The sequence below is a fragment of the Taeniopygia guttata genome, chromosome 2 (assembly GCF_048771995.1).
Source record: "Taeniopygia guttata chromosome 2, bTaeGut7.mat, whole genome shotgun sequence".
NCBI classification, from domain to species: domain Eukaryota; kingdom Metazoa; phylum Chordata; class Aves; order Passeriformes; family Estrildidae; genus Taeniopygia; species Taeniopygia guttata.
Window position 1 is genome coordinate 99,710,047 of NC_133026.1, and position 14,575 is coordinate 99,724,621.

Consider the following 14,575-nt stretch of genomic DNA (forward strand, 5'->3'; position numbering starts at 1 on the left):
TGAGCCTATTAGCATTTATTATTTGTATTATTATAGCGCCTCAGTGCCTAGTTGTGGACCAGAATCTCATCCTGTTAGCATTGTGAAAATCCAGAGCCAAACTACTGTAGTCCCTGCCCCAAAGGGCTTACAATCTCCTTTTCCAAACAGGGGTACAATGAAATAATGGGGGCAAAAGGGAGCAGTGACAAAATGTTGATCACTGTAATGGAAAGTGCTGATTTTCTGCAAAGAACCATCAGCTTTTAAATGCTTGGCTGGATTTAGATGCTCCTCACATAGTCAATATTTTGTATTTCTCATGAAAAAAATACCCAGAAATCACACAGAACTTTATGTTATATTCAGTGAAAAATATTTTTCATTGCAATAAACACATACAAGGTTATTTTTAAAAAATATTCTTTAGTTTGTATCTTCTAAGCAGATACCTCAACACATTTAAAAAGTCTACACATGCAGTGTACATAAAAGATTTTTAACCAACTCTTTTGGCTCATTCCTTTATTCAGTTTTCACTCTTGCAAAAAAGATATCTCTTAATTAAATTTTGATGAAAAAATAGAAGTGATTTCATATCAACTGCTTTTCTCAACACACTTGTTTTCCCTGTGCTCACAATTTAAAACAAAATCTAAATAGAAATTATGGGGTAGATACAGGGATAGAGAAAACTGTGTATTTAGGAAATCCATGTAATTGATTTTACAGGCTTTTCTGATCAAAAAGTGTGGTTACAACGTTGTGCAAGAAGGGCATGTGATTTGTTTTGCAAGCATATCTTATGTGCATATTTTTAATAACTTGCATGTAAGGGGCCAAATCCTGCTGTTCTGCTTGAAGTTTCTCTAAAATCAACAGCTCTTTGACACTGTGCTCTATTCTGCTGGCCTCCTACTGCTGTGTGTCATAGTTAATACTGTGAATACTCAGCATGAGTTCAATATTCCTGGTTTTAACTATAAGTACTCTATGGTAGTAATTGTTTGCAGGTTTGATTATCTTACAGTGGCCTACAGGACAGTATGATTTATGCCCATGCAGAGGGATGAAGGGAAACAAAACCAGCTGGGCAGTTTGTAAAACATTTTCCATGGTCAGCTCTGCTATTTGCCATTTGGATAGCCCTGACAGGAACCACCTAAGTAACCTAAAGAAACCATTACCTGAAAACAGCTCCCAGTATTGGCTTTCTTCTCTCTATGCATCCTCTAAGTTGCTGTAAACATCCAGGGCATCCATATATATACACATACACCCCTGGGGATGTGTGTGTATACATGCATAGGTGCATATATACACACATATACACACACAGAGACATGCACATATATGGATACAGAGCTAAGACGTCGTTAGGAAATAACAATGCCATTTTTATTGCATTCTTAAGTATCGTGGAACAAGGGTATTATTATAGGCACACATCTCAACTACTCCTCCTTTACTACAGTCCTAAAGCTCATTTACCTGAGATCTGCATCTGTAAAAATAAAGTTCCATTTTTTAGCTGCGTGTTACAAAAGACTAAATATCAGCCCCACAGATATGAAATTACAACTTAATTTTGAGACTAATTTGCTACAAGTAAAATATTCTATATTATAAAAAAGATACTGCTGAAAGAGATACATATTAAAAAGGAAACACGATCCTTAGAGGTCTAAAAATCTCCCTATGCCTTCCCACATGGTAATAAATTTATAAAAAATATTTGACACAGAAAATCTCCCCAGAAATCATCCTGCTGAAATCACGTACCCTTTCAAGACACCCATCTCGCAAATGTTACACGGTTCAGGAGGCAAACTCCGCACAATGAGTATTTAATTCTCGTCGTCCCGCCGGTAGTGAATAGTTTGTATTTCCTGAGCTATGAACATGGCCATCTCTCTCGTGCCTGCAGCAATCACTCGGCAGGACATAAGATCCAGAGGTCCCCCTGAGGGCAAGAGGATTAACAAGAAGAGTCTTAAATATAAGCCATACTGTAATTAGATAGGGTCGGAAATACAGTAACAACTTTATACGTAGCTCCTTCTGGGGTGGGAAGGACAACCTAATTCAACAACTCCTACATGGAAATCTCCAGCAAAAAATTATTTTATAAAACTCTAGATACCGAGCCAAAGTATGCAAGAAGAGCAGTGAATGCCTGGATTTGTTCAGTAGCCAACCATAAATGCAATATTCCCCTCTTCTAGAAATGGGACAGAAAACAGTTCATTCAGCATAACCTTCTTAATCCACCAGATCTTTCAGTAACCAGATACTGGTCACCAGTAAACCATTACTCTGAGATGTGTACCATCTAAATTAATTAAGTAATAATCTGGAGACTGTGCTGCCCTTTACTCCCACTGAATGGTTTCTAGTCATATATGTCCAAACTGGTAACTCAGAGTCCTTCCTTCCCGGGAGGACGTCTTTGTTGAAATCTAGTTGGAACATCTGAGCATACCTGCCAACCTCCTGGGCTGACTCCTTACTGCAAATACAAGGCTTTAAGGGAATTACTCAAAGTCATGGAAATACAGTTTGACTCAGAAGACCCTTGATGTGATGAAACCTCACGCTGGAATTACATCAGTGTGTTCTGAATAACCAGCCCGACCGAGCCTAGTGGAGGCTACAGACCTTTCTACAGGATATTGCTAGAAATGAGGCAGAGCCACAAGGGTGACACAAGCTGCCCCGAGGCAGCCACTCACCCAGTCCCCCAACAGTCAATGGAAAACCAAGGGCATTTTGCTCACCTGAAGTGTCTATCACAGTGCCACCTGCCTCTCTGATGATGACAGTGGCTGCTGCCAGGTCCCAGCAGTGCAACCCAAACTGGTAATAGGCGTCTGCAGCGCCGGATGCCAAGTGGCACAGGGCCAGCGTGGAGCTCCCAATGACACGGACCCTACACCCCACAGCAACACAAAGAAGAAAAGGCTTTTGACTTCAACCTTTGTGTACAACACACTTGTTTCAATTTTTTTTAAATTACTTTTTAAAAAGATTTTTTGGTCACAAACATGAGACATATGCTGTAAAACATCTTACCCATGTGCTTGGGCCTTGAGCAATCTCTCAATGTTACCAAGGAACAATTTCAAAGTTGCAGGGTCACGTTTAGGACCAATTTCTGTTAAAATTAAGGCCTTTGAGATATCTGCAATGGCAGAGAGATGTTTCCATTAGTTCAACAGCTTCCAGGTAGGTTCCATAAATTTGTTCTTAAATTTAACAATAATGGGCTTTTCACACAAAAAAATTTCAATTTCATTGACCAGTCACCTTTTGACAAGTTCACTAATACTAGCAGTCAACTAAGAATAATCCAGTAATCTAGTAACTGCTAATGATGTTAATCTATTAATATTTGAAAACACAATGGTTCTTGAATAGGGAATTCTAATGTAATTTGTTAACCAATTATAAACATTTGGGAACCCAGTACGAGGAAAGAAAAGTTTCTCCCTAAATCACCAGTCACCTCGTAATAGCTCATTCTGGCATTTCAAAGACTGAAGACACCTTATGACAGAAAAAAAACCCCTTCTTATGAAAAATTAAAGCAGTATTTTTAATCATAATATTTGGTGAAAGTTCTATTTGTCTTGTGTTCAGCAAAGGCAATGCTGTCCTAGAGCAGATGGAGATACCAGCCTTGTGTACAGTCAAAGGAGAGACTCACAATGGCTTGAAAGGTGTTGAAGCAGTCCTCATGTGAGATCTGAATACTACAATAAGTGAGCCAGTGTAGGTGGAGATGGTTGATCAAATGCCAAGTGTCCCTGCTCCTGCTGTGCCAGCTGAACTCAGAGGCGTTAAAGGGATGAAAAAACTCAAAGGTTTAGTGGTTGAGAACTCACTGACTGGGCTGTGTCCTGTGCCAAGTGTCACCTTCTAACCTGGGCTAAAGGTGAGGCATTCACTCAGGTGGGCAACCTATACCTGGTTCTTACAGCTACCTGCATGAGATGAAAGTTCTCCACACAAGAAGCAAGGAGGTTTTCAAAAGCAAATTAGGCTGGAGTGAGGCACCATTTAATTAAACAGGCTACCAAAGATTTTAGTATTGCAGATGAACCTTATGGATTCGAGCAATGTGGTAAAATGGTTGGTAAGTAACAGGTATGTAATTAGATTAAAAGTTACAAGGTGTCACAAATATGAACTGTAAGAACATAGCTTCAACTGCTGCTTTTTAAATTACTGTGTTAAACCAGAAAAACACCAATCCAGGCACGCTGTAGGGTATTTGTTGTTTAGCCACTATTAAAAATTCTGGATGGTGAAAGCAATCTGCCATAGATTATTTTACATAACAGACCCAGTTTATAATCAGAGAACATTTAATGTCCATCTCATTGCTGAAATGCACCAAGCTTTCACACCATACTAGTCATAGTTAGGTTGTGACTGAGACAGTTATTCTTTTGTTATTAAAAACATTTCTAATGCATAGACAGATCTCTTCAATTTTCCTCAAGGCTACAGCTGGAAATTGAACGAACAGACTAAGGCCGATCTCTGCTTAGAAAAAGGAGCTGACTGATCACAAGACACTATGAGATTTCAGGAATTCAAGATATGGGCTTGATAGAAAAGATCTAATGGTGATATGGATAAATTTATGAGGAAAACATCAGTTCTGTTGACCCCAGAAGATTTAAAAAAAAATATATATATTTACAGTATTAGCACATGTAAGCCCTGACATTAATCTAAGCATGAGAAAAAAGTATCACTTAAGGTAACAGGGAAGATGGATCCTTAATTTAAGTGTATCTTAAATAGCTGCATGGACTCCATACCAAACCTCTATAAAACTAGGTGTTGACAAAGAACAATGCTTGCCTGGGCTGTGATTTCAGATGATTAAGCCCGAACAATGAAGTATAAGTGTAGATCAACGTCATACAACAATCACATTTCCTGAAAACAAATGGCAGCAAGTGACACGACATCTTAGATCTCAAACACATAATGGCCACTTCAATTCCAGTGGCAGGTGGAGGGAAACACAAGTCTCTCTTCCAAAGTTGGTTTATTTCACTGAAGCCACAGCTCTTAGAGAGCAACTGTGATTTAAAACACTTATCAGTAGAAGTGAGATTAAAACAGATCCAGCTTCACTGGTGAAAATTTCCCACCACAAAATAATGTATCTCAAAACAAAAGAAAATTTCAAAGCATTCGGAAGGGCAGAAGGTCTATTTCCCTTGCTGTGTTCTAGACACCCACATAGACTGGATGTCTAGAGAAAGGAAGACAGAAGTGACATGTGCCAAAATTGTTCATTGCTCAGCTGGAAATCAGAACTCTCTGACTGCAAAAGCATGTGAGGCCATTTCCACAGTGGCTCATGCAGTCCAACTGGGAGTGACCCCACGTCTCCCTAACAGTCTCTGCCAGTACAGGGTTTTTTTGGAATATGAGATATTTGAGCACTGATAAAAATATGATATGTAATCAATGATTAAAGTCTTAGGGATTTAATATCTACAATGACTTTACAATATGTCTCTCCAAATATGTAGACCTCAGATCACCATTAACTTAGATGAATATAAAACCTTCCCAAATTTCAGGTGAAATCTTGATGTAAGGTCTGCTTCAGGCACTAAAGAAATCTGTGTGTCTAATTGCTTGAATTTACTGTGTTTTGAGCTCATTGAATCTCTCTTTGGGGTGAAATTTTTACCACCTTGTGTGTACAGTGGTGCACATTTCTGGCATATGTCTACTTCCACTTACAACTGAGTGCTATGCTCTCCTCTGCGTTTTGATTAACTAAAAGAAAATGAAAACTTCCCTAAATAATACCAAATTATTGTTTTCTATAATCATTAGGTAAACAGACAAGTCTATAACTTGGTTTAAATATAAATAAAAGATAAAAGAATTCCATTCAAGCGTTGGCAAAGTGTTGCTGGCTATTTGTACATCAGGACATACCTCACACACCAGAGCAAGCTGTTAAAGGACCCCTAATGAAGCATGCACCCTTTAATTCACTGTTAGCACATTTGCCTACAGACATCAGACACTCTGTGATGTACAAGTTAATTGGAAAAGAAGTGAATAGCAGCCACAATAGTAATCTGAATTCGATTCACCACTCCCATTTCATCCTGCTTATAAAAAGTTATGCTGGTGCTCAGCTGGAATGAAACTGGTGAATCTACACATTCTTCCTTATTTTAAACAGGAGTTGTGAAGTAAAATAATTTAGGATTATTTAAATAGTTCATATTCAGATGTATATTAAAAAAAAAAAAAGGAGGAAAGTGATTTTTCAGAAAAAAACAAACACAAAACAACAAAATTATCATGCAGGTGAAATACTTTCCATCAGGATAATGATGTTCATTATCCTAATGATGATTTGCAACAACTCTGAAACAAAATTAATATATTCCTTTTAGAGTTCTAACAAAATCTAGACCAACCTGTCTCTTTTGATACCTGAAGCCTTTTGTCATTACAAAATGCCCCTTGACCTCTTCTACCAGTGTATAATCGTTCTTCAGTGCAGTGGTAAATTACACCAAATTCAAGCTTTAAGATTTTGAAAAGGAAAGAAATGAATGCAACTCAAATTACTCATCATAAATATAAACAACTACTAATGGCAAAAAGATCAGCAATATTTTAATTGGTACACATAATAACGATTACACTGATGCTAAAAAACTAGAATAATTTTACTATTACTGTGATATTGAGATATAGGTTTTATAAAATTCAGTTTATAAATAGAAGTTAATGCAATATGTTCCTGATCCTCTAAATTCTTGCTCACAGCTTGTTTCTGTTCACATTATAATGGATTAAACACTGAGTTGTTTTCAAATGCAATTTAAATGTTTTTAAAGAAAATATGCAAGACCTCTGAGGCAAGACTCTGAATGCTTTGCTTTCACTGGTGAGCAGTTACTCCTTGAAGCAACCCCACTGACCTTGGCTGGCTTGCAGCCCCAGGATCAGTCAGACACCCAAACTCTGGAGTCATGGCACTCTTTATTAACAGTGGATGCTTTTGTAGGCACCTCAGCTTTCGTGGTGAATTGAATTTGCCTGCCTTTTCAAACAAAGCAGTACACTCTAGTCACTTGTTCAAATCCTTCTCTGCAAAATCTTTTTGTGAAGATCTCTTGAAGTCACAGGACTCCAATAGAAGGAGCTGGACAGAAATACCCTCAATGTAAGTTGAAGAGTGTATAACACTGGAATTTTTGTGGGAGGTTCTGTTTACCAATGAAAAGAGGGTCAGAATGGTAGTCTTGGTATTTAAAATTTCTATTACTTTAATAGGCTCCACCAAAAGATTTTAAATCACTTTACAAGCTTCAAGGGTCAGGTCTGAAAATTGCCCCTACATCAGCAATATTAGCATTATTTAATTTAGGGGTATACAAAAATTAAGTGACTTGCCCTAGGTGTCTGAAACTGGCCACAAGGTCAAGAAAACCTCTCAGGAGTTCTAGACTTCAAATCTTCTCCTGCTGCACTTGGTGTTCATCAGAGACAATTCAAAGGGAATAGACTGTCCTCGCTCCCTACCCTGAGGTGTCATCTAAATCAAGGGGTTTTTTTTTGAGGAACACACCATTAATAGACTCTTTCCCTAAAGACATCTGCAGGAATTTCTTCAAGGCTTATAATCAGGCCAGTTCCCCTGAGTGTACTTTGGCTCCTTTTCAAATTGCTCTTTTTTCTGCTTGTCCTAATTGTTTAACTGAGGGAGATTTAACATAATTCTTTACTTTTGTTTCAGCTTTGTTTAGTTGACATAACCCAAAATATGCAGCATCAAAATCATGATGGAGTTCTAGAAAACATAAATATCAGCGAAAACTGTCTGGTAACAAAATGTAGTGTTCAAAAGGACCTTTGGCAATGAATAAATTTCAGAAAAGCATAGAAGTGTTTCTCTGCAGTTTCCATGTTGGAAAAGTCTTACCAGAGAAGTACATAATATTATTGTGCTTAAATCAGTAAGAGGTACTAGCAAATCTGAAAACTTGGATGTTACAGCACAGAATTCTTGCTGGCTTTGCATAAAGCTGTACATATATTTAAGATTGTGGAATTTGGATGAAAGAGGTACATTCATTATCAATTTGAGTAATTATTTCATAGATTGAGTAGTTATTTCATAGATACATATCAAATTGCAAACCAGCAACATCTGGAGACAAGGCACTAGCACAAATGACTATAGCTAGGAAACTCAAAAGCTCTCTTGTGGTAAATATAGCTACTTTACTATGTAAAGAAAAATATAAATGCAGATTCAACAAACTAGGCCCATTATTTTGCACTCTTCATAAAATCAGCTCTACATTGACTCCTTGCAGGAGTTAGCTTTCACAGATATTGCTAGCAGGAAAGAGGCAATAACAACAACACAGGAACACTGGGATATATGTTTAAATTATGAAAAGGCAGCACTAAATTGAACTTATTATGGTTTTGTCTAACTAAACCTTGCTCACACCAGTACTTCCTTTTTCTCCATATAAATCCTGTAATACTTTTAATAATTCATAGAATTATTTTTTAATGGCCAGTTGGTATAAGTAAGTTTTTCAGGACTGATTTTAGATGAGTAGAGTATGATCAGATGCATTTAAAAAGCATAGGAAAACCTGAGTAGTGACTGATTTTTTTTTTTTTAATTTAAAGTTCACACATGGTTTTGAGACTTCTAGCCAACTCTCAGGTGCCCATCTTAAAGAACATGCTTCATACCTCTTTGTTAACAGCAAATCCAATGCTCACTGCCACTGTTGGAAATCTGCGAAAAATAAGAAATGAAGTAGTATTGATGAAAAATCTCTCCACTTACTTCTTATGCAACCCCCTTAGGCAACAAAATCCCACATGGAACTCTGTGAGTTTACTTGTCAAAATGTCCTTGACATTATATTATTTCTCCTTTGTCAGCCTCTTTGTCAATTCCTTTAAAAATGTACGTTAATATTGGAGAAGTCAAGAAATAAACTCATGAAGACATCACAATTTTTTACACTGAATATGTAGTATATTTTAGGGATGTTTTTGCTTTAGTGTAATTGAATTATCCAGTATAAAACCACTAATGTTATAACAAGTAATTGCATTTAAGAACACACTTTGTTCAAGCTATGCATCTGAGATAGCAATTAAATAGCATGGAGATACCTTGCTGCTGACACCAACATAAAAAGAAATCAATTCCTCTCTGCTGTCCTTTTTCAAAGTGATGGTCATGTATTTAATTTGGTCCTTTTGACTACTGTATAATTATTACATTTTAAACAATGCAATTAATTCATTTCTTAAAAACACATTTCAAAAATTACTTTGGAAGCCCAGAAAATATTGCTAGAAAGAGGATACATCTCTTAATTGTATGAAACATCACCATATGACAACCCCCACCTCCTCTGGAATTCTGTGTAATTGCACCAAAAGTCAAGGAACTGTTGGTTTTTTCGTTCTTTTTTGCTTTATGAAAGCTGTAGTTATTTTAAGTCGTGAACTATAAGGCAGGGTTTTTAAGTAGAAGTATTATGAATAGTCAGTAGTTCACAGCTCCTAACACTCAAATGGTGAATTAAAAGTCTTAATTTTTGCAGCAATGACCCCTAGATTTCTTTTTGCAGAGGTACTTTAGAAATGTAACACCAGCATCTCTGTACAACTCAGTTTTCAGTGCTGCTTTACACACACGCAGGTGTGGCACTTCCCAGGAAGAAGGAAGCGCCTGTGGCTGAAGGGGAGAACTCCTAGAAGGAATGTGCAAAACCCAGGCGAGGCATGGGGCCAAGTGTCCTCACAGCACAGCCTTGTTCCTCCAGGCTGTGAGCTGGGGGTGTGAGCTGGGGATGTGAGCTGGGGGTGTGAGCTGTGAGCTGGGGGTGTGAGCTGGGGGACAGTGGCAAAAACTCCAGCTCGCCCTCAGATAATGGCACAAACACAGCCTCCCCCACACACACCACACCAGGTACCAAGAGACAAAGGGATGGCTCCTATGTGTGAGTCCCCACCAGGGAAAAGCACATTCAGGAGGAAGTGAGGACCGGTGAGAAGCTACATTTTGGGTTTTGATGTGTTTCACAGGCTGCCGGCCATTTACCTGTGCACAAAGTTGCACGTTCCATCAACAGGGTCAATAATCCAGGTTGGACTGTCGGTGAGCACACATTTTGAACCTGCAGCAGTGGATTCTTCTGCAATAAACCTGCATTTGGTGCAAGGGTAAAACAAGTATCCCAGAGCATTAGCTTAGATACATGACTTGGAAAGTACAACCCAATCATTCTGATTTTTAAGAGAGAACTTGTCCCTCTCTCCATAAAACATTCTTGTATAAATGTAAACATACATACTGCTTTTTAAATTTAGGAATTGGTAACTTTCATACAGACTTAGAGGGAGAGTTCTCGAATCTACAGCACACAATTTTACATGGCAAAAAAGAACTCTATTTATGTGCACTTCCCCAGTACACCACTAAGGAAGCCATGAAAATGAATGCAGAAATGGATCTGAACTGGCATCTCTGGAACTCAAGAAGATTGTTTTATGCAGAATATAATTTTATGAGTTAGGTCTGTCTCTTGCAGTAACTAATATAAACTACAAATTGTACCTGCTTCTCTTCTGCAGTCAAATTCAGTCAGAAGCAAAAAAATACACTCTTAGAAAATCCACAATCTTGCTCCTATCTGTATTTTTTACAGTAATCTGACTCAGGAAATAAGGAGGTTTACAAAGCTGGACTTTCTTTTTCCCATGACCCAGAAAAAAATCAACAAATTATTTTTGTTTGTTTGTTGTTTGGATGCACAAGGCACAAAATCTGAGATCATCTTCTCTTCTGTTGTTCTGTCCCAGTTTCTTTTAGTAGTTTTTTTTTTCTCCTTTTTCCCTGGGAAACGAACATCCAGTTCTGGCACATTTCCTGTCAACCTTAATTATCCCTGCTTTCCCATAAACTGCCCAAGGTCTCTTTCTGTAAGAGATGTGCAGGTGCTATTCTCACAGATTTTCATAAAATCCTTTATGTACAGCAGGAGTGGAATCCAACTGCTAGTACTGAATCTTGCTGGTTGTTTCACATTTGAACAGCTGGTAGTGGTATTCAGAATTTGTGCAAATGCTTGAAGACAAAAAAGCTTCTCTCAAAGACATAAAGAAAAACAAATAGGATAAAATAAAGAGAAAATGTCTTTTGCAAAAGAGTCCTTCCCTTGGACTAAAGTAGCAGCTATTTTATTTTGTGTCTTCAACCTGTACCTCATGATTCCAGGTAACACTTGAAGCCATGAGTTTAAAATGTTCTGTGAAGACAGCACAGGAGGAGATTTCCTGAATTTTCCAAGCGCTACCCTGCCTCAACCTAAGTAGAAACAGACTATTTTGATGGCATTATAGACACCCAGCTGGTACAAAGAGGGAATTAGGAAGTGTTTGTTACTATTTTCATCCCCATTAAAAGAAACAGCTGAAGGACAAAGTGCTAATGCACAACTGAGAAACGAGAAAGACTTGAACAGGTGTTTGAAACTCCCAGTTCAGCATAACACTTTGCAGGCTCCTTGCTCTAAATAGTCCATTATTTTGTCTTGTTAGTGCTGTATCCCTTGACTTTTGTTTCCTCAGATCCTGTAATCAGCATCCAAACCCAACCATGCCTTGTCTGTGCTGCTGGATGCAGAGGAGGTTCATCTTGTAGGTGGAGCACCTTACATCCCACCTCAGATTATCCATATTCCACATGAATTATACCTCTGCTTCAACCCTCTGCAGCTCCCCCACCTGGAGATTGAACCATAGCGGCTGTCTGGCCGAAGAAAGGTGAAATGAGAACCTCATTAAAGACAGGAGTATTTCTGTGTAAGATGATTTGCCCTCGAGCATCATGAGCCAGTCCCTCGCCTTTCCCTCACAGTGGGGGTGTGATGCTGCAGTCCCTGAGCTCAGAAATGCTAACCTGGAGCTGGGGCATAGCAGTGCCACTGATAAAATCTTCATGTTCAAGAGCAATTTTTCCAAAATGGATGTAGAACAAATCAGGCGCACATTTTATAAAATCTGGGCTAATGGGTAACAAAACCCCCCTTGCTGCTATACAACACTGGGAAATGTGAAAGTCCTGCAAGGTCACCTCAGATGTCTTGCTCTGTGTCCTGTAAAAACCTGCAAATGAAGCAAAACACTCAGTGTGAAGTACTGGAGTAAATTCTAGGAACAGCTTGAAAAGTGGGAAGGGTAACCACCTCATTAAAATAGTTAATTTAATATGCCAGCCTGCCAGCTCTGCTGACCTCTGTTCAAATCTGGATTACACTTCACTCCCACTGAAAATGAGTTGAGTAATTTTAGCCAAGCCTTTGACTACATCTGTTCATACTATGGTGCCACTCTGAAATTCATTGCAGGAACAGCAGGGAAGCTGTAACATACCATAATCTGCAGCAGGAATGATACCCAGTCAAATGCAGGAGACTCAGTCTGGGAGATCCCTCACCTATCCCCATATGGGGATCCGAGGACAGAACGATGGGAAGCTAGAGCTGGATGTCACCCTCTTAAACTCCTGTGTCCTGATTTTAATGTCTACAAAATTATGGCCACAAGGCACACAAAAGATGACACTTTGTGTAATAATAGCAAAGGTAAATATTGGGACAGCCATTTGCAACCAGCAGCCCGTGGTAGTCTGGCCGTACCTACCCATTACTCTTGGATCTGTCTGAAAAAATATCCTTTTAAAAAGACTCACTGGGGCACATCAGAGTACTAAAAAGTGAGCAAATATTAAAACTTGAGTGAAGTGTGAATGAAGATGATACATACCACTTAACCAAAAAGAAAAAAGAAACATGGGACAGAATTACTTTTTGAATGGATTTTCCTAGTATTTCTCTTTACTTCTGAGTACATTTCCAGTATCTCAAGACTCATAAACACCTTAGTGCAAATGGCAGATTCTAATAAGATCCCTTTTAATTTTTCTAACACCTAAAGTCCATTTTTGATTCAGAGAACATAAGAATCAAGATGATTTAGAAGAAAAAGCAATCACGGAACTCTTCAGTGCTGCTTTCAACAGCCTGGTTAGGGGAAAGACTGAATATAATACATATTATCTTCTAATATTTTCATTGTACTTCAATTTAACCCCTGCCTGTTTTTGTAGACTCCTCGTTGCACGTGTTTTAATCTAGTCTAGTGAAATTCAGCTTTAATCTATTATTTAATCTAAATGCATTAATTATCTAAACAAATTCTAAGCAAACCAAACAACCATTATCAACAAAATAAATTTGAATTGAAGAAATGGCAGTTCCTTCATTTACTTATACAGTTAGAAGTTACCTGTATGGAGTTGATAAAATCTGGGATTTTTAAGTTGCTAGGCCTATGTTGACCTTACAACCTTTGTTCCCATTCTGAGTAACTTGAGTGTGTCTGGTGATTCGCATTTTATGGGAAATGTGTAGGTTTTATGTTCTCTGCCACTCTGCTCAAGGAAAAAAAATTAATGTAAGAGTGGAGATGAGAGAAGAGCACAGCCAGCAATAGTAGAAGGAATATTACACAAATAATAGGCTTGTAAAGCCTGGCATTCTCTTGAGAATTGCTGCCAAGAACCACACATTATGCTGTAGAGTACTGCTTCAGTATGCCATCACATACAGCATGTTTTTAGAAAGCCATATTTAGTATAAAAATATGCTTTCCGCTCCTTCTTATGGCGGTGTTTTTTTGCCCAGCAGCATCACTGACAATCAGATTAGTAGCTGAGCCCTCCAGATTTTCCTCTTCATTTCTGCACAGTGCTAGAATGCAAGGCTCATCCCCATCAGAGATGCCCCCGGTTAGAAGGGAGTCTGACACTATTTAAGGGATACACAGGCCTTCCACTGGCTCTGCAGGAAAATTAATTTTATCCACTGAAGTCAAATGTAGAAATCAATGTCAGTCTCTACATCAAACCAAACCTGGCAACTAATACAAACCCCCTCTCTAATCTGCACATGAGCTGAGTTGTTATTTTCAAGTTGACCACAATTATTCAAGAGCAATCAACAACCTGATCTACTTTTAAAACCTTGGGTTTGCACTCCATGTCATAATTTATAGCTTGTTTATGAGTAGGCATAAAATAATGATGATGATGACAAACAACCCTGCTTCTTACTGATCTTCTCACTGTAGGACAGAGGGTAAATGTAATTAAATGCACTTTTACCACTCCTGATCTGGCAAATGCATATGGGTGACAGCAACAGGAAAGGTCTGCAGGGTGGGACCTTTGCTAGCATATATTTCTGCTATATTTTTATAGATAGCATTAGCATAATTCTTATACAGTAGGCAACAGACCAGTATTCTGAACATCATGGAGATCCACATGAAACCTTCATCCATGATGTCCCTACAGGGGAAACATTGCTATTAATAAAGTACTAAGTACAAGGAAATGGTACTTTTTTAAAAAATAGGAGTCCTATGAAAGTGTCCAATGGCAATAGGTTAATATATAAGAAAGATACACAGACTTTTAAAGTTCCCTTTAAAT

The 14,575-nt window shown here is 38.2% G+C and overlaps 1 protein-coding gene across 1 annotated transcript in view; it reads right to left on the reverse strand.

Annotated features, from left to right (window-relative positions):
• The window catches only part of IMPA2 (inositol monophosphatase 2), a 21,041-nt gene continuing 6,466 nt past the window's right edge, over positions 1-14,575 (reverse strand). The window contains exons 3-8 of the mRNA XM_012571902.5: positions 10,121-10,225; positions 8,752-8,797; positions 6,447-6,555; positions 3,052-3,160; positions 2,757-2,908; positions 1-1,942 (exon numbers count right to left, since the gene is read on the reverse strand). Of these exons, the coding sequence (XP_012427356.5) occupies positions 1,827-1,942; positions 2,757-2,908; positions 3,052-3,160; positions 6,447-6,555; positions 8,752-8,797; positions 10,121-10,225 (637 nt within the window). The 3' untranslated portion in view covers positions 1-1,826. The remainder of the gene's footprint in view (positions 1,943-2,756; positions 2,909-3,051; positions 3,161-6,446; positions 6,556-8,751; positions 8,798-10,120; positions 10,226-14,575) is intronic.